This window comes from Brassica napus, chromosome A5 (assembly GCF_020379485.1).
Source record: "Brassica napus cultivar Da-Ae chromosome A5, Da-Ae, whole genome shotgun sequence".
Classification (NCBI taxonomy): Eukaryota; Viridiplantae; Streptophyta; class Magnoliopsida; order Brassicales; family Brassicaceae; genus Brassica; species Brassica napus.
Window position 1 is genome coordinate 5,688,335 of NC_063438.1, and position 26,350 is coordinate 5,714,684.

A 26,350-nucleotide genomic window follows, 5' to 3' on the forward strand; every position below is an offset into this window, starting at 1 on the left:
TTAAAACCGCTAGAAACCGCAACCACCCGCATCCGCAAACTCCCGTAACCGCAACCGCTGCGTTTGAACCTGTCAGGCCCTAAATAGGTGTAAATGGATATTTTTTTTTTTTAAACCCATTAAAAACGCGTTAACAAAACCCATTATACATTCTACAAGCAACCAAAGAGAACACAGACGCCAATGATCTTTTAAACGATGCCTTCAAACATTGTCATCCTCATAAGCTACCTTGTCACAGAAGTAACCTATCATTTTCACCGAAAGAAAATGCGATTCGATGGGACTCGCGATTGAAATCGTGAAGTAAATCAAATGTCTAATGATGTGATTGTCGCCTTGATCAACCACTGGGAGCAGCACTATGTTATACTAATGATTTTGAAGTGACTTAAATCAGAGTGTTCCTGTCACATTTGTTGGTACTGTATAATATTTAAGGTCAAGATTAGAAAAACTATCACTAGTAGAATTAAAAGTTTTTTTTTTTAATTAAAAAGTTTTCTTAAATAGAAAATGAATATCGAATTTTGAGGTTATATAAATACGGATTTAATAGTTTGTAAATGATTTGTTCATATATATATATATATATATATATATATATATATATATATATATATATAAAATTATAAACAGGTTTTACTTCAATCATATTTTTTTTCAATCATATTTGCTCTTTAATTGATTTTGATTTCTTTATGATTGTTCGTGTTTGTTCACAACGCATACCGATAAAAAACAGATCTAAAATAGAGGCTGTGTCGTAAACCGGAGGCCTAGAGTTTACAACGTATTTACTGTTCCATATTTTTTTTTACTCTCTCCTATTAGTTATTGAATAATGTAAAACCGACAACTATTTTATACATCAAACTGAGAGTCTACAACGTGTTTACACTGTCCATATCTCTCTATCAATTTTGCTTTACACTACCCAACTGTTGTATAAGGAAATCTCAGCTCTGGATGATGTAAAAAAATTGGAAGTTGAATGAAGATAAGAAGTGTTCAATTGTTCTTTGGACATCGTGATCGTCGAGACTGAATAAAAGAATTAATTTTACAATCAAGCTGTTTAGTTGATATACTACTCTTGCGAGATCTAAAGGGTATTATTAGCCTTGAGCTCCTGACTCTCTGGACACGTTTATTAGACAAGCTGAGTTGTATAATTGTCAGGCCTGACTATTGTATTATATAACCAGCATTACGACAGGCAAACACATAATTAACTAGATAATTAATTCGCACGTAAAATAATTCAGCTTATTGGAAATTAAAATGTATGCAGAACTGAAAAATATTTAGTAAGCACAAATTAGTTTAACCCTATATTTTAATTGAATAATAATCTCTAAGTTTATCAAATGGCTGTTGATGTAATTTGTAAGGTTATAGATGATCATTCTTCTGATTATTACTCACCTTTTGATTGCTTCCAAACAATCCATAACACACATTTTTAAAATGATCTTTGAAATGTAAGGGAAAATGCCAAAAAATAGTCACAATCCAGAGTCCAGACCCTAGCTTCAAGAATTAATCACTTCAAGATCCTCTTGGCCACAAGCGTTGCATAAAACTTCTTTGTGCGGAGGAACAACACAAAAGAAATAAGAGATCCAAGCACTGACATGATCGCCATTATCACAAATGAAGTCCTAAAACAGTGACTCCCATAACAAGAATGATCCGCAGAAGCTACCTTGTCGTAAAAGTAGCCTATTACCTTCACTGAGAAAATATAAGAACCTACGGGACTAGCTATCCCAATTGTATAGAATATAGTTCCCATATGAAGAATCCCAAATATTTCAGAGGTTATAGTCGGCATGAGTGCCCATTGTGAGCCGTACGCTAACCCAACCAACAAGGAACCGATATATAGGCTTCCTAGTAAACCAGAGGCCATGACAATATGACCTAAAGCCATTATGACTAGACTTATGGTTATGAAAGCCGGTCTTGGCCAGCCATGACTATGTAAATATGCGTCTGAGATGTAACCTGCCCCAAACCGGCCTAGGAAGCTCCATATGCTCCAAAGAGACACCAAAGAATTGAGCTGAACCGTAGAGTAGCGAAGTGACTCGCCCACCTGTCTGATGTTGTTTATCGTGGCGAGCCCTGATCCCATTCCACATATCATCGCCAGGAATAGAAGCCAGAAGTTGATTGTACGTATTGCTTCCAGGACGTTCATGTCATTGGTCATGACAACATCAACATCTGTCCGTTAATTGAAATGTATTAGGACAATCAGTCAATCACTAACAAAAAAAAACTAACATATCATTTGCCACTACATCAGAACCAAAACTAATCCTTACCATTCGAAGTGTTGGGCTTAGGAGTGTCAAGCAAGGTAGATCTCTCGGTAACCGGAAAATCCAAAGACAGGAGTCTCTCTTTCTCTTCACGATGTGCTCTAACTGTGACCAAGAGAGGAGAGACGAGCAAGAGAACTAAAAGAGTGAAAGAGCATATTTTCATGGACCTTGGCATTCCGATAACATTTTCAACCAATATGACGACCATAAGATAGGTGGCAACGATCAAGGAGATGGAGGAGAGACCGTTCAAGTATTTCTTGTGGCCAGGGACGACTGTGTCGTACGCCCTTACGAAGGGCATCATTGTCAAAATGAAAATTGATGGAACTACGGCCAAGAGAAGAAGGTAATTCGCTGGGTCACCTTCACAGAAAATGTGGTACATTTGAACAAGAATTGCTCTACTTAGCCCAAGATAACCCTAAAATTAAGTTAAAACATAACACATAATTATTATGTGATTCAATTTCCTTAAGGGTACAAAACTCATCAATATATTTGTTCTTACCATAGTAACTAATATATTTTATATATCCATTGATCATTGATCAAAACCCTTTGTATAGTATGGATTAGTAATTACATTGTGTAACTCTATATATATGAATATAGATCGGTCGTAGAAAGATCATCATTTGATATATCTACTTGTTCCTTTATCCAGCTAGTAACGTTAGTATTTAAAAAGGAACGAAAGTTCTATATTTTTCGCTTTTTTCTAATATAATAACATTAGCATACCTGTTCAATATCATGTATCAATAGTAAACCAATGAATACTACTACTTATTTTATTCTGCTAGTCATAAACGTTAATAATTGTCCTACCTTCATAATACCAACGGCGGTCCCTCCATAGTCGGAGAAGTTACGGATGGCGGTGACAACAATCGCCGTATTAAAGAAAGGCTGACAATGACCGGCGAAGAACATGAACAAACACATCACAGCCACCGGAGGCGGTTCGACCACTCCGGATGCAGCCATCCATATGAAACCATACCCCACGAACCATTGGAGCAGCCCAACAAATATAACCAGCCATGGCCCACTAAAGAAGCGACCGTTACCGCTTCTGCCGCTTGCAACCGCCGTGTAAAAAAGGCCGGAGAGGATGCCTGCGTTTGCCCCGATGTCTTTGTAGACGGAGACGGTGTCAAGTGTAGATTGGTCATAAGATTGGGATGACTTGAGGAGAGAAGAGTAGATTCCAAATGTGTAGCTTGCTCCAATGAAGCTCTCTATCCACATGCTCGCCGTCGCAGCCACCCATTTTGTGTTTGCGATCTCCATCTTTCCCACTTTTTTGAACCGATCAAAATGATGGTATGTTGTCTTAAAATGAAATTAAAGTCAACTCTAAACATAAAAGCTTCTACTATGATCACTATGTGTATTCTCAATTGGTTCGGTTAGACCAAAGTAGACCGGACTGCACCAAGCAGTAAAAACAAGAGTTCTTATTGTCGGAGTAACTTTACTTGCACGCTTACTAAAACCCAACTTAATCCGACCGGGAAATTTCTAGACGGCACAAATAATTGTTTTGCATCAATTTTTTTTTTTCAGGTAACAAATGGTGAAATGTGAAGTGCGTATTTTAAAGCGGTATTGTCAAAAACGATCACCAATCAACAAATTTTCAGAAAGGTGTGCGGTTTTTAAAAATGAAAAAGCAAAAACGCGAATGTTAAATTTACCTCTTACGTAGTTGATAATTGATTAAAACCGCACTAACACCTATTGCCTATCGTATTTGACAAATACTCACTATGTTCAAGAGAAGAGAATATTGTTTTGTGTACAAGGCATTTATGTTCAAGAGAAAAAAAAACAATTATTGTCTTCTGAAAATTAATTTGCTATTTTTATTTTTGAAAGCGTCGCAACTAGCACATATTTGAAAGTAACTATTATGCTATAAATGTAGTTGTAAACATGTTATTTATGATTTAATTCAAATAACAATTTTTAATTTTACCAATCAAATATTATTCCTCATATTTGTTTTAAAAATCATATCCATTAATTTATACATAAAATATTAGTATATTTAATTTTGACTAGTGTTTTGAAACTTGACCAGATAGATCTGTTAAACTGTGACTCGTTTTTTTACCCGGTTACATGTTATGTTATGTTAAAAACCGTATATTAATTAAACAAAAAATTGATCAAACGCGATCAAATTCACCAAAACGAGGAATGTGTTAAATGTCTTTTTTTTTTGCAAATTAGATTTAACAAGATTTTTTTTTTAACTTTACCCGATCAAGTTCACCACCTTCCAAAACCTTACCTCTCAAATCAAAACTCTAAATCTATATTACTTAACTTTATGGTTATAAGTGTCTATTTATTTTTTTAACTAAAGGTAAATGTAGCTAAGGTAACACGGAAAGTTGTACTAAAATGTGGTAATTTAAGCAATTTCTCATAAAATATTTAAAAATATCATTTATAAACTGAACATTTTGTTTGCTATAAAATTTATCGAATAAGAATGTGCCGTATAAAATAAATAACTTAATAAATAATTTATATAAAATACATAAACTAACAGCCACATTTTTATCAAAATTATATTTTATATTTATCACTAAATAAACAAGTTTCATTTTTTAGTTATATTAATATATTTATTTATATTACTTTTTTTATCAAACCATATTTTTTATATCAAAACCGCATTTTTTCTATCAAAATAATACTATTTTTCTATTAAAACCGCATTTGTCCCGTAAACCGCATGAACCGCAATTGAACCGTACTGCACTTCAATTTTCTTCCGCTTATATTACCAAATATGCGGTTACTATTCAGACCCTAAAACCTAACTAAACCAATATCAAACTCATAAAGGAGCTGGGACCAAAGCCACTTAACCTTGAAAGGAGAAACTTAAATCAAGTTGGAATAAACTCAAAACTAAATCTGAAAACAACTGTACAAGTGCAAAGAGTAATTAATTGAGTATAATATACATGAATTTAGAAACGTGATGATTTTGTAAACAATTGTTTTGGCATATCTGCATATGACTTGGTTAATCATTTCTCTGACACATTATTGTTTCCGTCTTAAAATATAAATTGCTTTTAAAAGTTTTTTTTTTAATATAAAATGTTTGCAAGTTTTATATGATGTCTTTTTACTACTAGTTGGATTGTTATAAATTACTTTGTAACGGAGTACTAAAAATATACATAATATTTTAACTCTGCATTTTTAATTAAACTATTTTATATGAAGTTTTGGAATATTGTAAAATACCACATATACATGTATGTAGCTTGTCCGAACAACGCTAGGCGAATGGCTGAAACCAAATTAGGTCAGCAAATATAGAGATAAACATGACTTAGTCATTAGCTTGTCTGAACAACGCTAGCGAATGGCTGAAACCAAATTAGGTCAGCAAATATAGAGATAAAGATGTAAATTAGAGATAAACATGACTTAGTCATTATCTACCTATGTAATTCACAATTATTTGAACACACGAACTTTTTAAAATTTCCACGATAATATGCATGTGGTCTTTTTCCTATGTATTTAAAACGTTTACATGGTTATATATTTGTACCAAATATAAACAGATATTGTGCACATCTAATCCACAACCAAAACCATTAATTAGCTCATTCAGTTTCGGATCTAGCTTGAAATGAATCAAAGACTCGATGGACTGCTAAATTACATCTAGATACTTCCCATGTAGTTTCATTTGCTTCTCAAACCGTGTGGGCTGTATGGGGGAAAAATGTCAATTTCGACCCCAACAATTTCGGTCGTGCCAAATATGACCCGAACAATTAATCGGTGCCAAATACGACTTTAACTCAATTTTAATTCAAAAAAATTATCCGAACTTTTAATACAAGCTTAAATCTACATTGAATCTAACATAAGTTAGTCAACTATTAACAAGATAAAACGACGTCGTTTTGATATACGAGCAAAAGTGTCAATTTCGACCCCAACAATTTCGGTCGTGCCAAATATGACCCGAACAATTAATCGGTGCCAAATACGACTTTAACTCAATTTTAATTCAAAAAAATTATCCGAACTTTTAATACATGCTTAAATCTATATTGAATCTAACATAAGTTAGTCAACTATTAACAAGATAAAACGACGTCGTTTTGATATATGAGCAAAAGTGTCAATTTCGACCCCAACAATTTCAGTCTTGCCAAATAGGACCGGAACAAATGGTCAGTGCCAAAAACAATCTCAACTCAATTATAATTTAAGAAAAACTACCCAAACTTCTTAAAACGTGCATAATCTAGATTGACTAACAAAAATCAGTCAACCGCTAACAAGATAAGACGACGTCATTTTGATATATATATATTTTTAAAAAATATGTTCATTCTGGGACTCAAACCCATGCCGGGATACCTTTTTAAAGGAGCACACTAACAACTAGACTAAAGTAATCTTTTGAAATATTATTACAAATTGAAATTTCCCATTATATAAACGATTATTCTTCTTCATCATATCCAATTTAAAACTTTGGTGATTGCTTTTATATATTTTAGTTATTTTTAATATGTCTAATATTTTGTACAAGATATCTTAGTGAAAGAAAGGTAAAAGGACTCTTAACATTTTTGAACAAAATATCAAAAATATATAATATTAACTTTGAAAAATAAAAAAAATTCCACTTAAATTTAAAAATTTAAAATAATTTATATAAGAAAATTCTATAAATAAATTCAAAGTTTTAAGTATATTTAAGATTGTATAATAATAAATATTTTATTATTTATATTTTAGTAAGATATGAGTTTAAAGATATGATAAATAAAAACATGTTAACGTATTTATATAAATCAGAAAAAATTATCACCAGAATTTTGAATTCGATAAGATGAAGAAGAATAGTAGATTATATAATTTTAAATTGGTAATAATTTTTCAAAAAGTTACTTTTATCTAGTTGTTAGTGTGCCCCTTTAAAAGGGTATCACAATACGGTTTGAGTCCTAGAATGAATATATTTATATTAAAACGATGTCGTCTTATCTTGTTAACGGTTGACTAACTTATGTTTGAGTCAATGTAGATTTATGCACGTTTTAAGAAGTTCAGGTAGTTTTTCTTAAATTATAATTAAGTTGAGATCGGTTTTGGCACTGGCCATTTGTCCGGGTTCTATTTGGCACGACCGAGAGTGTTGGATCGAAATTGGCACTTTTCCTCGTATATCAAAACGACGTCGTTTTATCTTGTTAACGATTGACTAACTTCTGTTATAGTCAATATCGATTTAAGCACGTTTTAAGAAATTTGGGTAGTTTTTTCTAATTATAATTAAGTTGAGATCGTATTTGGCACTGATCAATTGTTCAGATCGTATTTGGCACGACCTAAATTGTTGGAGTCGAAATTGGCACTTTTCCCGCCGTATGGGTCCATGTTGAGTTTGTTTTAGGTCATTTAACGGCATGTGTAATGAATTCTTGTTACATGGAGGAGATGGCACTGTTGCTAGTTAGTTGTTAAATCTATCAGTGAAAGATTCCATAAGAACACTATTATATAGCATATCAAGATTATTTGGACAAATGTAACAAAATTAGTTATTAAATTTGTACAAAGGAAACTAAACTCAAAGTCATCAACACGAATATAAGAAGTGTAACCTAAAGTATATACGAATTCTTCTGTAGTAGTCATATATATTTGCAAGATTCCTATTAGACTATCCAAATATAGCTTGCTTAAAATACAAGGTTCAAGAAGACAGGAACCTAACCGAAACATCAGCCATTGGCCAAGGTGCCGTTTACTCACGAAAATAAATTTACAAAGTCATCTAACTTTATTAGATTTCCATGTGACATTTACGTACGTTTTAGATTAGCCAAAACAGTAAGCAACGAAAAATCAGGATAAGCCCGTTAATTTGTGATTCGTTCCGTAGCCAGCACACCACCATAATTTCACAGTATATAACTAAACAGCTACATATCCCTTCACAAGATACCATGTTTATATTTTCCTACGTCAATTCATACGTACACGCATGTATGTGGTCGCGCACACACACATATATATATTTATATATATATATATATTAATAATTCTTCCCATATATATGAAAATAATTTTAGCATTCGTTTTTTAGACCATCACTAATGAGACTCTATTTTTTTTTCTCTATAATTTACACTAAAATATTATTTACACTAAAATAGAGTAACTCAATGTAACTTTTGCACCAATGGTGTTATTCTATAATAGAAAAATGTTATTTTTTCACTCCAAATATAGAGTAAAATATGATATTCATCTATATTTTACTATATAATAGAGTAACTCTATTATAGGGTAACACTATTGGAATAAAAGTTACATTATAATAAAATTACTATACTTTAATGTAAATTATAGAAGAAAAAATAGAGTGTCATTGGAAATGTCCTTAGACCCTACTACATATATTTAGACTTGACAACATCTAAGAATGGAACTTAGACCCTACGACGTATATTTAGACTTGACAACATCTTAGAATGAAAGAACAAGTACAAATTATTGTATTATAAATCTTGTGACAATAGTTTTGACCTTTTTTGCTAACTACTTACATTTAGACTTGACATCTTTTTTTTTGTCAAGATATTTAAACTTGACATCTTAAATATAAGAATCAAGTCGTTTTGGCCTAGTGGTAAAGAGACTCTATTTGGTGTTTTTGCCATGGCTTCGAATAACATTGGTTTTCTAGCCGTGCTTTAAATAGATTTAATCGTCTACGCGTAGCCAAATACAAGGTTTCATAAGATTAATTTTTTTTAGGCATAGAAAACTTTTGAAATCTCCGCGATTTAAAGAAAAACAAAAATACTTACATCTGTGCAGGAGTAACAGGAAAAAAAAAGAGCTTTTGTCGCAAGATTTATGATTATAAGCTTACCTCCACTATAAATAAATAATATTGCTTTCCAATCCATTTGATTCATTGAAATGATTACTCCACCAGAGAATTTAAAATTTCATAGGAGAATATTCGCATTTCAAGATAGATCTGGAAAGTATGGCCTACGGGGGCTCCGCTGGTTCTCAGATCCCAAAGTCTTTTTCCCCAAAATACAAGTATGTTTGTATTGTTTTCTTCTTGTACTCCTACACAAAAAATAGATGGATTTGTATGATTGGATTTATGACACTGTACAAGACAGCAAATGATAGTGCAATAGTTAGAAAGTGTGGTAGTATACTTGGTGCCGCTAACTTTTTTGATAACCATCAGAGTAATAATACATTTCATCAATAAAGAGTTATCTAACAATTCCATTAAAGAGATCAGTGTTAAAAAGTAGGCCTGGGCATTTTAACCTGGACCCGAAAACCCGAACCGGAACTGACCCGAAATCACAGGTCCAGGTACAGGTACAAGTATGTGTAGATTAACCTGTTGGATATTTTATTCATAGACCCGTGGGTTCAGGTTCGGATCCGGGTAAGACCCGATACCCGAACGGGTATTAATGGATTTGAAAAAACACAAATAGGCGTGCTTCAAGACTTCAAGTTACAGCACGTCACTTAATGTTTTGTCTCAAACCTCGGTATCTCCTCGGCTCCTGCAGTCGTTTCCACTCCCCCAAACAGCCTTCAATCTTGAACAAAACCTAAAAAAACTTATCAATCAAACTGGAAGACCTAAATCATACTCATCTAATTTCTTCTTCTCTACTTTCTGAGACTTCTCAAAATAATTTTGTGATAATTCCTTAATCTAAACCCAAGTTTCTTAATTTTGTGGTAGTCTCCACTTTTTTATTTTTGATAATGGTTTCGTTTCGTTTTTGTCTTGCTCGATGATTCACTTGATGACTAAGTTACGTTTGTTTGATTCTTTTGATTTTTGAGTTTTGTTTTGTTGTTTTGTGATTTGACTTTTGTTCATTGTTCAACTTGATTTTGAAGCAAAGAAACTTGGGAGAAGACGTGATGAAGTTGTTGTTTTCTATTTTCTTTTGTTTTTGGATTGAAACTTCATAAGATTTATGTTATTTAGTACTTTTGTGTGGTTAAATTGTTTGCAAAAACATATAAGTTTGATATGAAATTATGGCTATTTGGTTTTCAATGCTTCGTAAACAGGTTTACATGGGTAAAGATTTCGGGTTTCAGGTTAAATGTTACAAGAACTACTGAAAAATATCTGAAACTCATGGAACCGAACCGAAAAAAACCCGAAAAACCTGTACCTGAACCGGAACCGGATGTGATCCGAAAATAACAGGTTCTTTTGCAGGTTTTTTATTTTTAGACCCAAACCGACCCGGACCCGGTAGGAACCGACCCGAATCCGAACCGAAATCCTCTCAAGTACCTATTGGGTATAAATTTTCTAGACCCGAAAGACCCGGACCCGAAAAGAACCGACCCGAACCCGACCCGAAGATCCGAATGCCCAGGCCTATTAAAAACTGGTTCATTCAACATAGTATAACAACCCTGAGGTTTACAGTTTTGTGGAATATATGAACTTTAACTTTTTGCAATTAACATTAATCTTTTGGCCTAATCCCTCTTTGTTTTTTTTTCTTTCAAATACAGCAAATCTAAACATACGTGTTTAATTTGGAAGTCAACTAATGACAACTCAAAAAAAAAAATTTGATTATAAATATATAGGCGTAAAATAAATAAATACAGAATAGCTAGTTTATGCTCCGTATTTATTCATTTTGCGCCTATATATTTATGATCAAAAGTCTTCCTTAAGTTGTCACTGGTTGACTTTCAAGTTAACCACCTAGTTTATGCTTTGTATAAAATGAGTTTATTAATTAATCTTTATGATAGACCCCTAATGCCTAGTACTTTCCAGCCTGATTAAATCCTTTCATTATCTTAATATTGCTTTGTATTTGTTTGGTGTTTAGTTGATTAATGTTCTGCTTGCTTTGAGCTAATCTTTATACTTCTAACTATTTGTAATTTCATGACTTTTTGTTATATTTTGCATGATTATGATTTTGTTATTGTTAGTCTTTTAAGACAAATCCCCCGAAAAGGTATAAATGATTCCATCTCATTTTCTTGCATCTCGAAGAGTATTTTAAACTCCACTCAGTTTCTTATTCTAAACATAGTTTAAAGTAAAAATTCTTTTAATCCTATTCTATTTTCTACAATATTTTGTAAAAGTAGATTTATTTTATAAATAAAGTAATATATTATTTTTTGTTCATTACATCATTTTCTTTCTAAGATAGAGTATGATTAGAACTACAACTCCATTATAAAATTATTCTACTTTGAAAAAAAAAGAATTTTACATTAAAAATGTTCTAATGTATTACAAACAAGTCATTGTAGTTTGACCTCTAAATTCTATATGAATGCAACCTATCATTCCCTAGTGGTTAGAGGTTTGTTTATGGCTTTTATAAATTTAAATTTTTATTTGATCTTCTCATTAAAAAGTGAAATCACGTTCACTTTGTTTTCTTTTTTGGTGCAACACCTTCACTTTGCATTTTTTACAAAAGAAAACACCTTCACTTTGTTTCCATGTTAATAAAAGAAATTATAAATTTTAAACTACCACTAACGTTAGAATAGTATTTGTATACAGTGCCAAAATATTAAAACACTACGCGTGGGCCGAAAGCAACGGAGCTTGATGTGTCTGTACACGCAGACGTCTAGATTCCTTTTTCAGTAAAACACACAGAAAGTATTGTTTCCAACTTCCCGTATATTAATTCTTCTTACCTTACTTCAAAATCTAGCCAAGTTATCAACAAATTATTATATAGTTCCTACATTTAAAGTTTAGAATATTCGAACCTACCGCTTGTTCAAAGGCCTGAAAGAGCAAGAATAAGTAGATTACATATTGTGATCGATTCAAACAAACTCATTTCATTAAAAAGATTTAACTTTTTCATAGCTGAAACTGGCTCGACCATGTAGTTTTGTGTGGCAATTTGCAGTTATTTGTCATGTACCAAACAAAAGTACAAGTCTGTCCCGTTCCAAAATCTAGACATGATGCTTGATCTGGTTCTGAACTTCTGATGCATAATCAGTGGTGGTAGTCCAGTGGCGCTTGAGGGATTAAACCTAATACGGCGAACCCTGGTTCGAACTCCGCTGGCCACACGGATATGGGCTATTGCTTTCGGTTCATTTGAATGCCCAGGAGAGGGTCTATCCGTAGGCTGTACCTCCACCCGGGGGTTAGGTCTGTGTCTTCAATAGACCCGGGTTTAACCCTTTTTTTTTACAAAAAAAAAAACTTCTGATGCATAGTTTTGATAATTTATTTTTGCTTATTTTAAACATTGTTTAACTTTAAAATATTTCCAGAAAATTACCGAAGAAAAATTTAATTTGTTTTGTAGACCATGCATGAGAACATTCATGATACACAAGTTACAAAATATGACAGATTCACTCACGGGTGTTCACGTCATATATGTACGTATTATTTACATATATTTTGTTGTAGAAGTATAAAAACAATACTCAGAATTAAACTGCTAAAAGTTTGTAGTGTGATGTGTGAGCAAAGAAAAATCAATTATTTCATCTAACTAAACCCAGGAACGAGGATTGTGTCACAGCCTCATAAAAAATTTGTGGTCTCTATTTGGCTAAAACATACACGGATATACCCAACGCTTAAAAAGTGATTTGCCTAAGATAATATTACAAAATAGTAACTTGTTTTCTTCTTATGACACGTCCAGCTATTAGTTGGATTGTTAACAATCAATCATAATTAATTTACGCCAGTTTAGTATTAAAATTAATGGAGAAGAAAAAAATTCAACAAACTGACTGAAACCCACTTTGTTATAATGTTTTTTTTTTGTAACTAAACTTTGTTATAATGTTCTAGTGGTATTAATTTATATTTCCATGATTATGATGTTTCATATAGACCTTCAATGCTCATATAAAACATCTCTACCTATAATCTATTTGTGTGAGTGTTTATAGACACCAAAACATTCATAATTCAAGGTTAAGTATATAGTTTAGCACCCTGGAACAAAAGAACTTTTAAGGAATAAATTCACGGCTATAAACACAGTTACAAAAGTAAGATAGTAAAGACAAACTATGACAAACCTGATGCGACTTAGTGATGGTGACCAAAGGAACGATCCAGTTTAGAGTCAAGTCTCAGTTTGCATTGCATAGACACGTATAGATAAGATTTGTCCATATACTAAAATTATTTTTCTATTTTTAATAATAATAAATAGAAAATTAAAAGCGGGGTCCGCACTCTATGCCATTACCATGACATCATGCACTTGATAAACAGTTAAACACACATAAAACCCCAACACAACTTCCCAAGACTCTCTACGTTTCCTTCATTGTCTTCTTCTCTCTTCCCCTTTATAAAAAAACATCCCATTATCTACATAGATTAGTGAAATCTCTAATCGTCTCATAACCAAACAAAACCTTCCAATTATAATTCTCTTTGTTATTTAATGGCTGAGGAATTCGATGAATCTGAGGTTGTATTCTCCGAAGATTTCAACTTCAAGAGAGACGACGAGAATGAAAACCACATGTTCGGTGTCAAGGAGATGAAGAAGACGAGCCGGATCATCAATAGGACGGAGTTATCAAGATCGCTTCCGGTGAATGTTCCCGATAACATGTTTCGGAGGAGGTACGTCGGGAAAGAGGAGGATGAATACTCCGGCGGTGGAGGAGAGATGGTTCCGCCGCATGTCATCGTCGGACGGAGGATCCAAGGAGGAGAAATGGCGTTTTCGGTTTGCACAGGTAGTGGAAGAACTCTCAAGGGGAGAGATCTGAGCCGGGTTCGGAACTCGGTTCTCAAGTTAACCGGTTTTTTGGAGGCTTGAATTAAACCTATTACTAGTACTACTACCCGGTTTTGCCATTTGATTTATCTTCCTATTATTCTTACAATTTACGGAAAAATTTACCAGTGTTGTTTTATTTTAAGTAAAGCTGGGAAAAATGTGAAACAATTAAAAGAAAAATATGTTTGCAGATTCTTTTAATTTTTTTTAATTTTCCTCAATTATAAAAGAAGACATCATCAGAGAATTTCGTTTTAATTGTGAGAAGAAAAGAAAGAAAAATAATAGTTGTTATACGTTAAAATTAAAAGAAAATCCAATTTTAGTCAAGTCTCAAGTGTCTTTTGTACTTTAACTGGAATTATGGAAGAGTGATGAATATATCTGAGTTGGATTTTATCTTGGACAAAAAGCTGAACTGAAACAGCTGTTCGGTTGTCATTGATTGAGAGAGAGAAAGGTACTAGTAGAAATTAGTTGTGCCACCGGTGATATCAAGGAGAGAAATGCATTGAAGTTTTCACAAAGTTAAGAGCTTATTAAGCCTTATTTATTATTGGCCCATTAACAACCCATAACCATTTAGCAAATTGAAGTTGTTTTTTCCTTGCTCATTAAAAGTTATGGGCTGGTCATGGTTTCCTTGATAAGACCAATACAATTTAGAACCTCCTTTCTATTTTCTACTCTCAGATATAGTTTAAAAATGCTATAATAGATTATATTTCTCATTTTATAATTTTGTAAAAAATAAGTTTACTCTAGTTCATTATTCTATTTTTCACTCTAAAATATAGTATTATTGGAGTATATCTCAATCCTATTATAAGTTACTCTTTTTTAGAATGAAAAAATAAAGTGAATGATTTGAGATGGTCTAAGCCGAATGAAAACACAGGTGTAACCTATGTTACCTGGAATCAAAAGAGGTTACACAAAATTGAAGGTGCAAAAACAATTTTTTTTTAAGTTAGGAAGTTGGTACGTGTTGAAAACGTATATATATATATATATATATACTTTTTTACAAAATTTATGAGTAAAATTATATAATTCAAATTTAAAATAAAGCATTTATTCATTTATAATAGTTTTAAATAATTTCATATTAAAACTGTGAAAACACGCATAAATAAAGTTTATAGGAAATTATTATATTAATTATTTTAATATTTCATAAGTAACTGAGACAATATATTTGAATATATATGCTATATCTCTAATAAAAACCTCAATGATAATTTATAGTATTTGTACATTTATATTCTCTATATTTCATTAATTAAATTTGAGATTTTTTATATTAAAACAAATTTTTTTATTGTTTTATTTATTTATGACATTGTATATTTTTAATAAAAAAACGGAAGCATGATTCTAAAAGGGAATCATAAATTTCCAATATATTTTTAAATATGATATTTTAAAAGCGTTTTGGAAACGAGATTTCATAAACTTTCACAAGGTTCCGATTCTGATTATGGTTTTGAAACGGAAAGCAGACGTCCGATGAAGCTTGTGTGCAAGTTACTGTTTAAGGTGTAACGAGCTTCTGATTGGATAAAACGAATAGAATCAAACCGAACCCCATTAAATCATATGAAAGTTTACCAAAAGAAACGGATCGACTGTAGATATGGAGCCGTATGGACACGTTTAATAGCCCCATGACGACGCCTTATCTCCTGACTTGGCTGTTACAGTGACATTTGATTTCCCCAAAAACGTACAGACAAAAGTCAGAGAAACTCAACTCCACATAAACATCACATACAAACAAACAAAGCAAACCCCACTGTGACAAAGAAAAACTAGAGAGCCTTTAGAGTTAACGAACCAACACCAAGACTTTATTTCCGTTTTTCTCATCTGCTGCTGGTTTACAAGCCGTTAACAATGCCGTCTGGTGCGAAGAAGAGAAAGGCCTTGAAGAAGAAGGAGCTGGAAGCTTTTGGAGCCAGTCCAAGCAATAAAGGTGTCAATGGTCATGGTACTGTCTTCTTCTTTAAAAGTACTACAAGTTCATACTACTTAGTTGAATAATACACGTTGGTCCTAATTTATAAGAATCTTATTTTGGGAATCTTGTGACTTTACTGTACTCAAGAAGAACTCATATTCATGGCTTGAACAACTTTTTGTCGAAACATTGAAAACAAATCACACTTTCACTTTCGAATTGACTCGTGTTTGTATCTCTATGTTCTGTGTTCTTGGTACTTGCAAGTTGCATTATGTTCAGAAGAGAAAGTCTGTTACTGCGCTTTGTAGTAGTTTCTTTGATCATATTAAGTTCACTAAACATCTTAGGACATGATGAGCATGGAAGCCAAGATGAGGGAGAAAGTGATGGCAATTTGAGTTCCCCTGGTTCTCAAGGAAATGGAGAATTTTGGACAAGAGGTCCATCACCTTCTCCCTTATCTGGTCTGGGGAAGGACACTGTTAAACATAAAACAGAAGATGCAGGCCAAGAGGAGAATGGTGTGGAGGACAAACCACCCAAACCCTTTTCAGAGAATGTTACTCACAATACCAGTAAAGTCCCTTGTAAAGAGTCTGCTGGTACTTTGGAAACTGGACCTGCTGATGATTTTGTCTCAAAGGTTGTGATCCCTGACAAAAACAAGCAAGTTGAAATCTCGGATTCTGTTCAGCATAACTCTGATGAAAGTGAAGAGAAGCATAAACCAGAGGAAGCAAAGGAGGGTAGCATTCCAGGATCTGCTGCAGAAACAAGCAGAGATTTAAAGATTGTGAGAGAATGTTCTGAAGAGAAGGTATCATCATCATCATCTCTTGTTCTTTCTTTCTCCCCTCCTGTATTTGAGCTGATGTTTAGTTTCCTTAAATCTGCTGGACATATATATATATATGCAGAGTCTTTTGCCTTCTGGTCCACCAGTTGGTCGAACCTCGTGGCTGAGTTGCTGCGGTTTGTTTGATGTGATGGCAGGCTCTGGAAGATAATTACAGGCAAGTATTAGCCAAGACTTACTTGGCTACTGTTGATTCCTAGCACTGTGTCTGAAACTTTGTTTGCTCACAGAACCACCTACGGATCCAGTGATTAGATTTTATAGTATTTGATTATTTGCTATTGTGATTCATACAGTGAGTCCATGAGTTCTCCCCAATATTCTTGACTCATAGTGTGGTAATGAAGAACATGAGTAAAATATTCAACAAAGAGTAGACATCAGAAGCTCAAAGGACAGCCTTTTGCTAGATAATTATTTTAACAAGAAATATCATCTGTTTATGTCAAGGAATTTTCGTTTCATGAGATCTGAACATAGTTCTATTTTTTTTATGTAATACGTATTGTTTTTCGATGCAATTTCTTTTTAATTAGTTTCATGTATATATAAAAAGAAAACGATAAACCGCCCCCGACGAGGGAATGTTAAATCATAGGAATATCTGAGTGTAGTCGGATTTGAACTCAGCTCGCTTAGCGACGCTTGAATGGCATGCTACCACTCGACCACTAGCACATGGTTATTTCATATATATATACACACACGCACACACACAAAATGATACGTTAATGTTTACTTGGCTTCATCTGACCGCTATCATTCACAATCACACGTTAGTTACTGAAATCGCAACAATGCAGTGAAGTTGTGTGAGTAAAATTCCGACAACTTTATGAGCTATCAACCAAGTAAACCAAACTAAATTGTCCACACAAATAGATAAACAAAAATTTATAGATTTTTCTTGTTTTTTTTTAACACTGGGTAACACATTACATCCTCGTATAATCTCTAACAGATTCTTTTTGTTTAAACATGCATATTTATGTAAATCTTTTCATCATTTGTGATTCTCGTATGGTGGTTTTGAAGCCGAACCAGAATTATTACGTACTTCACCACCAATTGCCCTTGATGGGCCGAACCTCAAGGCCCGTCAAAGTAAAAGGAATGGGTTTCGATGGCCTAAGACGCGTGGGTTTCATTTAGCTGGCAAGCAGTTCACACACTCGAGTGTCTTCAGATCTGTGTCGGTGTTCGACGCGGCATGGAATAATAATTATTAATTAATTTTTGTTTTTCTCAACAATAATTATTAATTAACAATCTTCAAAAACACAAAATTGCGCATTAATTTTTTAAAAATAAAAAAATCATCCATTTAAGGCCGTCGTTACCCACAAAGCTCGCTCACTGGATTCTGGGGAGTTAAAATTAAAACTCTAACTAGCTCCGATCCAGAAAATCTTACTACCTTCCTTGATCATCAAGTTGCAGTCTTAGAGAGGATCTTCTGGTAATCTCTCTGTGCCTCTCACTACCAGATCTCTTTGCTTCTGTCTTGGCGTTGCTTTCATGTCTGATTCGAACTGATCTTGTTCTTTTTTTTCACTTGTAATGTTTTGTCCTGAAACTTTTGCTTCCCAGTTCATTAAAATTAGATCCATTTTTGAATCTTAAAATTGTTAGTTAAGTTGTAAGATCTGAGTGTAATTCAGTTCAGTTTGATTGATCTAGATCTGTAAGTATGTGTCTGTTTTCATATTGTCATCTTCCCAAGTTTAGAACTTTGAGCCTAACCAGCCAACAAACATAAACGGCATGACCAGTTTCATTGTCTATAACTCAGCTGTGTCTGTAATTGCTAGAGCTTTTGATCGTATAACCAGATCCATTGTAAGAAAGTGCACATCTTTAGTTACTGATCTAAGCTTTACTGATTCCTCCATTGTCATTTTTTTTTCAGGTGGATGTGAGTAAAAGGTTTCATTTGAGAACGAGGAACATGGCCATGGGGAAGTATTCTCGTGTAGACGGGAAGAAATCATCGAACTATGGATTAACCATTACCATTGTTTTGATTGTTTCCCTCTGTTTAGTTGGGACATGGATGTTCACTTCTTCTTGGTCTGCCTCGGATGACTCTGCTGGCTATTCCTCTACCGATACTTCAAAAGACGTGGACTCTGTTACTAAGAACGTTGCTGAAGAAAAGAAGGAGGAGAACGAGTCTGTGACTGAGAATAGCCAAGTGAAGACTGATCCTGAAGAAAGCTCTGATGAGAAAGCTGAGGTGGTCGAGGAGAGAAAGGAGAATGATGAGAGCAGTGAAGATGGGGAGAAAGAGAAGATTGTGAAAGAAGTAGAATCCGAAAGCGATGAATCAAAGGAGAAGGTTGTGAAAGAAGCAGAATCCGAAAGTGATGAGGCAAAGGAGAAGGAGAAGACTCAGCTAGAAGAGAGCACAGAGGAAAACAAATCCGAGGATGGTAATAATGGAACCGAAGAGAACGCTAGTGAAACTGAAGAAAGCACGGAGAAGAGCAACAAGGAAGTCTTTCCAGCTGGTGACCAGGCCGAGATTACAAAAGAGACTACCACTAAAGATGGATCTTGGTCAACACAATTGGTCGAGTCGCAGAACGAGAAGAAAGCACAAGAGTCTTCTGTACCTAAAGACCAAGATAGTGTCTATGAATGGAAGACGTGCAATGTGACTGCTGGTCCAGACTACATCCCTTGCCTTGACAACTTGCAAGTCATCAAAAGGCTTCAGTCTACGATGCATTACGAGCACCGCGAGCGTCATTGCCCTGAGGAGTCTCCACGTTGCCTTGTGTCTCTCCCTGATGGGTATAAGCGTTCCATCAAGTGGCCAAACAGCAGAGAAAAGGTGAGACCAAAACTGCTTGTACTCCTTTCAATGCTCAATACATACTGTTCTTATGTTTGTTTGATTGCAGATCTGGTACAACAATGTTCCCCACACCAAGCTTGCAGCGATCAAGGGACATCAAAACTGGGTGAAGATGAGCGGTGAACATCTCACGTTCCCTGGTGGCGGTACTCAGTTTGTGAACGGTGCTCTTCACTACATTGATTTCATCCAAGAGGTAACAGTTTATAACTTTCTAGTTACAAGGCATGATGAATACTGAAGTGATTGTATTTGTTTGCAGTCGTATCCTGCTATTGCGTGGGGAAACAGAACCCGTGTTATATTAGATGTTGGGTGTGGAGTTGCTAGCTTCGGGGGTTTCCTTTTCGAGAGAGACGTGCTTGCTTTGTCGTTTGCACCAAAGGATGAGCACGAGGCGCAAGTGCAGTTTGCTCTGGAGCGTGGTATTCCTGCAATGTTGAATGTTATGGGAACCAAAAGATTACCCTTTCCCGGTTCTGTTTTTGACCTTATCCATTGTGCTCGTTGTAGAGTCCCTTGGCACATTGAAGGTAAACTCATTGTGTTCGTTTTGTCTTAGTTGTGTTCTAAATGATAACATTGCTTTTGGTTGTTGTTTGAAATGAAGGTGGTAAGCTCCTTTTGGAACTGAACCGTGCTTTGAGACCGGGTGGTTTCTTTGTCTGGTCAGCCACTCCAGTGTATAGGAAGAACGAGGAAGATTCTGGTATATGGAAAGGTAGGAAACTTTTTGATTGCTCTCTACCTCAAAATAGGCTTTTGAAATTTGATTTTAACCTTCTTTGTGTCGTTATAGCAATGTCTGAGCTTACAAAGGCAATGTGTTGGAAACTGGTGACAATTAAGAAAGACAAATTGAATGCGGTTGGTGCTGCCATATATCAAAAGCCCACAACAAATGAATGTTACAACAAAAGACCTCAAAATGAGCCTCCTCTCTGCAAGGATTCCGATGATCAAAACGCAGCTTGGTACTGTGTCCTTACACCTTTCTCAATTCACTAGTAAAGTGAGGCTCACATGTTTGATTTACTCTTTAGGAATGTTCCACTTGAGGCATGTATGCATAAAGTGACAGAGGACTCATCAAAGCGAGGAGCATCATGGCCCAACATGTGGCCAGAGAGGCTTGAGACTGCGCCTGAGTGGTTGGACTCACAGGAAGGTGTTTATGGAAAGCCTGCACCAGAGGATTTCGCAGCGGACCAAGAGAAGTGGAAGACTGTTGTCTCGAAGTCATACATTGATGGCATGGGGATCGATTGGTCTAACGTGAGGAATGTGATGGACATGAGGGCAGTCTATGGAGGATTCGCTGCTGCTTTGAAGGATCTCAAGCTATGGGTGATGAACGTGGTTCCTGTAGACGCTCCTGATACGCTTCCAGTCATATATGAACGTGGTTTGTTTGGAATCTATCATGACTGGTGTGAATCATTCAACACTTATCCCAGAACTTATGACCTTCTCCATGCTGATCATCTTTTCTCCACCCTGCGGAAGAGGTAGATAATTACATCACCTGTTCTCTTTTCTTCAGTGCAGAGCTTCATGATCTCTGTGATAAATATAAAACCTTATTCTCCTTTTGTGTTACAGGTGCAAGTTGGAGTCGGTAATGGCTGAAGTGGATCGGATTCTGAGACCAGAGGGAACTTTCATCATAAGAGACGACATGGAGACAATAGGGGAGGTTGAGAAGATGGTGAAGTCCATGAAATGGGAGGTGAAAACTACACAGTCTAAAGACAATGAAGGCTTGCTTTCGATTAAGAAGTCATGGTGGCGTCCTACACAAACTGAGACAATCGAATCGGCCATAGCTTAAGACAAGTCAGAAAAGCCATCACACTTGAGTATAGTTTCATTCATGTTTGGTTTTCTTTCAGGCCTTCAGAAGGCTCTTGCTTATCAAAATTGAATTATTAGTTTAATATTTGTATCTTTTACGTATACGTAAACTCATGAACACAAAGTTCTTTTGAAATCATTTGCCCTTTTGGAAGCTTGTATACGTCTGAATAGGTTAAAGGTCGCATGTTTGATTAGTGATGAGCTCTATAATCGTAATGGTAAAACTTTAAGAAAAGATGATGTCGGCCAACAAAACTGTCAGAATCACAAAACATAGCTCAAGTATGAATCTGAAACAACAGCTACATGTCTGCGAAGAAAGCTCTGTTGTCCACTGGATTTGCTTTGCTTTTTGTTTTCCTCTTGCTACCTGTACAAGAAAACATCGAGATGAGATCATAATCAAGATCCATCTTTAAGAAAATGTTCCAGAAAGTTGGGTAGGTTTCTCTTTATACCTTTGGAAGGCTTGGGATCATTGTCAAGGTCCATCCCATCGTTGTCGCTGTCACTGTCATCTGCAGCTCCCGATGCGTTTCCATTAGCACCTTCTATAATCTCTTCTAGATCCCACAGCTTCATAACCAGGAACACCAACAAAACAAATCAGGGATCTATTTGTGTAACTTGTTTTTAGAGAGGAGAGAGAATAGATACCTTGAGCATACTGTCATGAGCTGTGCTAGCAAGAAACTTGTTATCATGCGAGAGAGCTACAATAGAGGTTTAACACGAACAAAGTTAGAAACACTCATTCTACACAATGTACAAGAGTTTACAAAGATCTGCAAAATGCAAATACCGAGATCTTCAATAGGGAACTCGTGAGACCCAATTGGCTGTATGATTCTGTTGGGCAGTATTCCAACGAGGCTGGAGAAAGAATGCAAAAAAAAACTTGATTAAACCAAGCAGTGGAGATAAACAGTAAAGAGGCTTTTATGATGGAAGAAGAGTGTTTCTTCTCGTTACCTTATTATTCCATTATCACATCCAGTGAAAAGTCTATCCTCATCAAGCTACAACATAAATCAACAAGACTTCACTTAGTCAACAGCCTACTAACGTTATCGTAACCATATGCTTGAAAAAAAGAAAAATTTCATCTCACCTTTAATAGGACATCAACTGAATTTGGAGATAGATCAACAAACCGATCGCTGTAGAATGCAAAAAAAGATTTCAAATACGCAAGTCTAAATACATAATAATTCCAATAAGTAAGACCATTAACATAGTTAGTGTTGGAGATATATGGCTTACCTACAATCTTTGAAAAATCCCCATGAGTACAACATGAGAATACCATTTTGAGTTCCACAGATAGCTTTACGGCCATTCTGAAATCAATCAGGTAAGAGGGAAACAATAACACACATCAGGTAAGTAGCAACAATGTGGAGACAGAAGGGCTTGAGATGACACATTCTGGTCACAGAATCTGTACCTTCATGATAACAACAGAAAGCAGCTCGTCTTCAGAAAACTCTGACTGAGCTTGGACTTTATTCGTTCTGAGATTACAGACAGATAGTGTCCCATCTCCACTAAACAGAATCAAAGAAACAAAAGAAAAGGATGGATAAGAGGAAAAGTCCTCTATGAAAATTCTAAAAGCACTATGTTCATTGAATCAGATGAATACAAAAAATTCAAACCTTGTTGCCACTAGCTTCATTGAATCAGATGCAATGGTCATGTCAGAAATGTAATCCTCGTGTACACTGAACTCGTGAGAGCAAGAGCGCTGCCTCGTATCCCAAATCTGAGCAGATGAAAGCACATTTACTATCATAAAAACAAGAACATAACTCACTCCAAAGGAGTAGCATTAGAGTAAGTTGTATCACAGTTGCGTTAATGATTAAAGACAAAAGAGAATAATATCTTTGAACAGACCTTAACACATCCTTTATCATCCCCTGAAGCGATGGTTGTCTCAGTAACAGTTATCAAAGTATTAACCGCATCCCTATAAGACAAATGCGACCAGTTAAAAAGTGTAAATCCAATATAATAATTAAAAAAGGAATAGAATTTACTCGTGAGCATTCTCAAGACGTGCAACACTAGCACCAGTCTCCACATCAGTAGCTAGAATAGAGCAATCAGCTGAAGCCGTGACGATTCCTAATAAACCCAAAGAAAAGCATTACAACTTAAAAGTTGTTCAGACATGAGCTCAAATTAGTGTTGTAAAGCTAAAAGGAACAAACTTTGGCCATCGTCAATGAAGCGAACAGCTCTGCAAGACTCCTTATGGGCACGAACCTTACGCTCCCTAACACACACAAAAAAAAACGATTTTTAAACGACCCACAAGAAAAAGACACAAACTTTAGAGATTTAAAAGATTGTTTTAGTACCTGACAAGTGAAGACTCTGTGTCATAACGGTATCTGCAAGAAAAAAGAAAGAAACAGAGTAAGATGTTAACATGATTGGTGCTTGTTTTGTGGAATTGAAAGAGAAGGGTGGCTTTGGAGAGTTACAGATGCAATTGTCCATCGATGAGACCAGCAGCTACAAGATTCTTCGATGGGTGGAAGTCTATACCGAACGCGTTTGCTCCCAAATCGATCTCCATCACCACAGTGTCGAGAGAAGTCACCGAATCAAGCCGTCGTGTCGATTTTGAGTAAGGTTTATTTAGGGTTTTTACTTATTTTATTAATTTTCTCCGAAATTAGAAAAAGGCAAAACTTTGAAACGCTGCCGTTTTGTCAGATTTTCAGAATTTAGGAAAAAAAAGGAAACAATGAAACGCCGCCGTTTTATCAGATTTTCAGAATTTAGGAAAAAAAAAAAGAAAACAACGAAACGCAGTCGTTTTATCTAATTTTCAGAACATGGAAAAAAGGAAAACAATGAAACGCGGCCGTTTTAATCAGATTTTCAGAATTAAGGAAAAAAAAAGGAAAACAATGAAACGGCCACCGTTTTAATTAGATTTTCCGATTCGGGAAAAAAGGAAAACTTGGACCTCACGGAGTTTGACTAGTATCTCTATATAATAAGCAAGTCAAGTGGTCTTCAACCAAACATTCTGAAAACAAACAAAACACAGAGAACATAGAGATAACGATTTAGAGAAGAGAAAGAAAAAACACACAAAGAAAGAATGAGTCAAGAACGTATTGCAGAAACTAGGGTTAGGGCTCGTTCCGTCGACAACACGGAAGAGGTTCTTGATGATCTTGCGGAGGAACCTAGGGCTAGTCCTATCGACGACAAAGTAGGGAAGAAGAGACAGAGGAATCAAAAAGACGAGTCTCGACCTAACAAGAAGAAGAAGAAGCAAGACTCGGTTCGTGCAGAGATCGAAGAGATGTGGGATTCACTCACGAACACCAACACTCCAAACCCTAACCCTACTAAGGCTGTTATCGATCGCGCCAAGAGAAAGGAAGACAACGACGAGATAGCCAAACTCTTCCAAGTGAGAAAACGCAAGTCCGTGTGGCAGAAAACGAAAGCCGAGATCGCGTTGCAAGTCGAACAAGTCATGGCCAATCTCGAGCTCGCGGTAGAGGACGACGTGGAGCTCAACAAGCAAGGCCAACCCGCGACCAACAAGCTCACCAAGCTCCCTATCCTCGTCGGGGCTCTCTCCAAGAAACACCTCCAAGCCGCGTTCTTGGACCACGGGGTGCTCAGCCTCCTCAAGAACTGGCTCGAGCCTCTTCCGGACGGTAGCTTGCCGAACACGAACGTCCGCACCTCTGTTTTACAGATTCTCGACGATTTAAGCATCATTCTAGGGAAAGGAGAGGGGTGCAGGAGGGAGCAGCTGGTTAAGAGCGGTCTCGCTAAGGTTGTGATGTTCTTGTCGAGGACGGACGAGGAGACTAGGGGTAACAGGAGGCTTGCTAACGACTTGGTTAACAAATGGGGGCATATGATTTACGATAGGAGCACGAGGTTCGAGGACATGTTGAGCCAAGAGGAGAGGGAAGAGCAAGAGGAGGTGCTTTCGAGAAGAGAGAAGAAGAAGAAAGCTCGGGAAGTGAGAGTTGGAGGGTTTGATGAGGATGTGGACTTCTCTGTGGAAGAGAAACCAAAGGTGCCAGGTGGTAGAGTGGTGACGGTGGTGCCGACGGCGACGGCGGTGGAGTTTGTGCTACGTCCTAGACCGAAAGTTGACGAGAGGCTCAAGGCTCGTGCGAAGATGCACCTTGCTGGCGGAAGGTATGAAAATTTGATGAAGAGAGTGAAGGAGAGGAAGGCGGTTAGGGAACAATCTATGCATGCCTTGAAGCTTAGTGTTGACGGTCACAGCAAGCCTAAGTACTAGTAGATATTGTTACTAGTTGTGTCTAGTGATTAAGATAAAGAGAGATTAAACTGACTATGTAGAACTCCTAAAGTGTTATTATACAATGAATATATAAAGACTCTTTTTGCTTGTGAAATATATGTGCGGTGACAAATCAAACAACTCCTAACTCTGGACATAGGGCTGAAAGACAGAACAGGTGCTTCTTTAAACATACAAATGTCATATGGTCTATGTTATGCATTTTAAGATTAAAAATGATCCTACAAAAAAAGAGCCGTGAAGATAACTGCTGTTAGGAAAACATTAGGAAATGAGATTACTCTCTGGATCCCAATGCCAAAATTTACAACATGGGGGGA

General features: G+C 35.6%; 6 protein-coding genes across 7 annotated transcripts; 4 read left to right on the forward strand and 2 right to left on the reverse strand.

Moving 5' to 3' along the window:
* Positions 1–1,521: 1,521 nt before the first annotated feature.
* On the reverse strand, positions 1,522–6,870 carry LOC106447504 (protein NUCLEAR FUSION DEFECTIVE 4-like). The gene is made up of 3 exons (XM_013889439.3): positions 3,165–6,870; positions 2,334–2,757; positions 1,522–2,232 (listed from the first exon to the last, which is right to left on the reverse strand). The coding sequence occupies exons 1-3, from the start codon at positions 3,627–3,629 to the stop codon at positions 1,547–1,549; spliced, it is 1,575 nt and encodes a 524-aa protein (XP_013744893.2). The 5' UTR covers positions 3,630–6,870; the 3' UTR covers positions 1,522–1,546.
* Positions 6,871–13,654: 6,784 nt separating this feature from the next.
* Positions 13,655–14,371, forward strand: LOC106447505. The gene has a single exon (XM_013889440.3). The coding sequence runs from the start codon at positions 13,832–13,834 to the stop codon at positions 14,213–14,215; it is 384 nt and encodes a 127-aa protein (XP_013744894.2). The 5' UTR covers positions 13,655–13,831; the 3' UTR covers positions 14,216–14,371.
* Positions 14,372–15,775: 1,404 nt separating this feature from the next.
* On the forward strand, positions 15,776–17,576 carry BNAA05G09530D. The gene is made up of 4 exons (XM_013889446.3): positions 15,776–16,166; positions 16,487–16,956; positions 17,057–17,152; positions 17,292–17,576. The coding sequence occupies exons 1-3, from the start codon at positions 16,073–16,075 to the stop codon at positions 17,144–17,146; spliced, it is 654 nt and encodes a 217-aa protein (XP_013744900.1). The 5' UTR covers positions 15,776–16,072; the 3' UTR covers positions 17,147–17,152; positions 17,292–17,576.
* A 706-nt stretch (positions 17,577–18,282) lies between these two features.
* Positions 18,283–21,863, forward strand: LOC106447506 (probable methyltransferase PMT25). Of its 2 annotated transcripts, none has more exons than XM_013889442.3 (8): positions 18,283–18,454; positions 18,905–19,831; positions 19,902–20,051; positions 20,118–20,388; positions 20,466–20,576; positions 20,655–20,829; positions 20,899–21,363; positions 21,458–21,863. In XM_013889442.3, exons 2-8 carry the CDS (start codon positions 18,944–18,946, stop codon positions 21,684–21,686), a joined length of 2,289 nt encoding a protein of 762 aa, XP_013744896.2. In that variant the 5' UTR covers positions 18,283–18,454; positions 18,905–18,943; the 3' UTR covers positions 21,687–21,863. The 2 variants fall into 2 exon arrangements, with proteins under 2 accessions (XP_013744896.2, XP_048636654.1); XM_048780697.1 differs by having other exon boundaries at positions 18,355–18,552.
* A 56-nt stretch (positions 21,864–21,919) lies between these two features.
* Positions 21,920–24,393, reverse strand: LOC106447508 (WD repeat-containing protein 55). Its single transcript, XM_013889444.3, has 14 exons — positions 24,205–24,393; positions 24,079–24,111; positions 23,929–23,993; positions 23,755–23,842; positions 23,612–23,684; positions 23,371–23,477; positions 23,160–23,259; positions 22,976–23,052; positions 22,824–22,872; positions 22,685–22,731; positions 22,515–22,585; positions 22,370–22,425; positions 22,171–22,288; positions 21,920–22,082 (listed from the first exon to the last, which is right to left on the reverse strand). The coding sequence occupies exons 1-14, from the start codon at positions 24,297–24,299 to the stop codon at positions 22,015–22,017; spliced, it is 1,047 nt and encodes a 348-aa protein (XP_013744898.2). The 5' UTR covers positions 24,300–24,393; the 3' UTR covers positions 21,920–22,014.
* Positions 24,394–24,593: 200 nt separating this feature from the next.
* On the forward strand, positions 24,594–26,175 carry LOC106448939 (protein IWS1 homolog 2-like). The gene has a single exon (XM_013890752.3). It carries the CDS (start codon positions 24,834–24,836, stop codon positions 26,004–26,006), a length of 1,173 nt encoding a protein of 390 aa, XP_013746206.1. The 5' UTR covers positions 24,594–24,833; the 3' UTR covers positions 26,007–26,175.
* Positions 26,176–26,350: the final 175 nt, after the last annotated feature.

Excerpts from the sequence above, each read along its gene's own strand:
- LOC106447504 (XM_013889439.3), bottom strand. The coding sequence starts at position 3,629 with ATGGAGATCGCAAACACAAAATGGGTGGCTGCGACGGCGAGCATGTGG. Across the intron at positions 2,758-3,164 it reads CCGCCGTTGGTATTATGAAG|GGTTATCTTGGGCTAAGTAG; the intron begins GTAGGACAATTA and ends ACTTAATTTTAG. Across the intron at positions 2,233-2,333 it reads TAAGCCCAACACTTCGAATG|ATGTTGATGTTGTCATGACC; the intron begins GTAAGGATTAGT and ends ATTAACGGACAG.
- LOC106447505 (XM_013889440.3), top strand. The coding sequence starts at position 13,832 with ATGGCTGAGGAATTCGATGAATCTGAGGTTGTATTCTCCGAAGATTTC.
- BNAA05G09530D (XM_013889446.3), top strand. The coding sequence starts at position 16,073 with ATGCCGTCTGGTGCGAAGAAGAGAAAGGCCTTGAAGAAGAAGGAGCTG. Across the intron at positions 16,167-16,486 it reads TAAAGGTGTCAATGGTCATG|GACATGATGAGCATGGAAGC; the intron begins GTACTGTCTTCT and ends TAAACATCTTAG. Across the intron at positions 16,957-17,056 it reads GAGAATGTTCTGAAGAGAAG|AGTCTTTTGCCTTCTGGTCC; the intron begins GTATCATCATCA and ends ATATATATGCAG.
- LOC106447506 (XM_013889442.3), top strand. The coding sequence starts at position 18,944 with ATGGCCATGGGGAAGTATTCTCGTGTAGACGGGAAGAAATCATCGAAC. Across the intron at positions 20,052-20,117 it reads ACATTGATTTCATCCAAGAG|TCGTATCCTGCTATTGCGTG; the intron begins GTAACAGTTTAT and ends ATTTGTTTGCAG. Across the intron at positions 21,364-21,457 it reads TTCTCCACCCTGCGGAAGAG|GTGCAAGTTGGAGTCGGTAA; the intron begins GTAGATAATTAC and ends TTTGTGTTACAG.
- LOC106447508 (XM_013889444.3), bottom strand. The coding sequence starts at position 24,299 with ATGGAGATCGATTTGGGAGCAAACGCGTTCGGTATAGACTTCCACCCA. Across the intron at positions 24,112-24,204 it reads ATCGATGGACAATTGCATCT|ATACCGTTATGACACAGAGT; the intron begins GTAACTCTCCAA and ends TTTTTCTTGCAG. Across the intron at positions 22,732-22,823 it reads CAGTTGATGTCCTATTAAAG|CTTGATGAGGATAGACTTTT; the intron begins GTGAGATGAAAT and ends TTTATGTTGTAG.
- LOC106448939 (XM_013890752.3), top strand. The coding sequence starts at position 24,834 with ATGAGTCAAGAACGTATTGCAGAAACTAGGGTTAGGGCTCGTTCCGTC.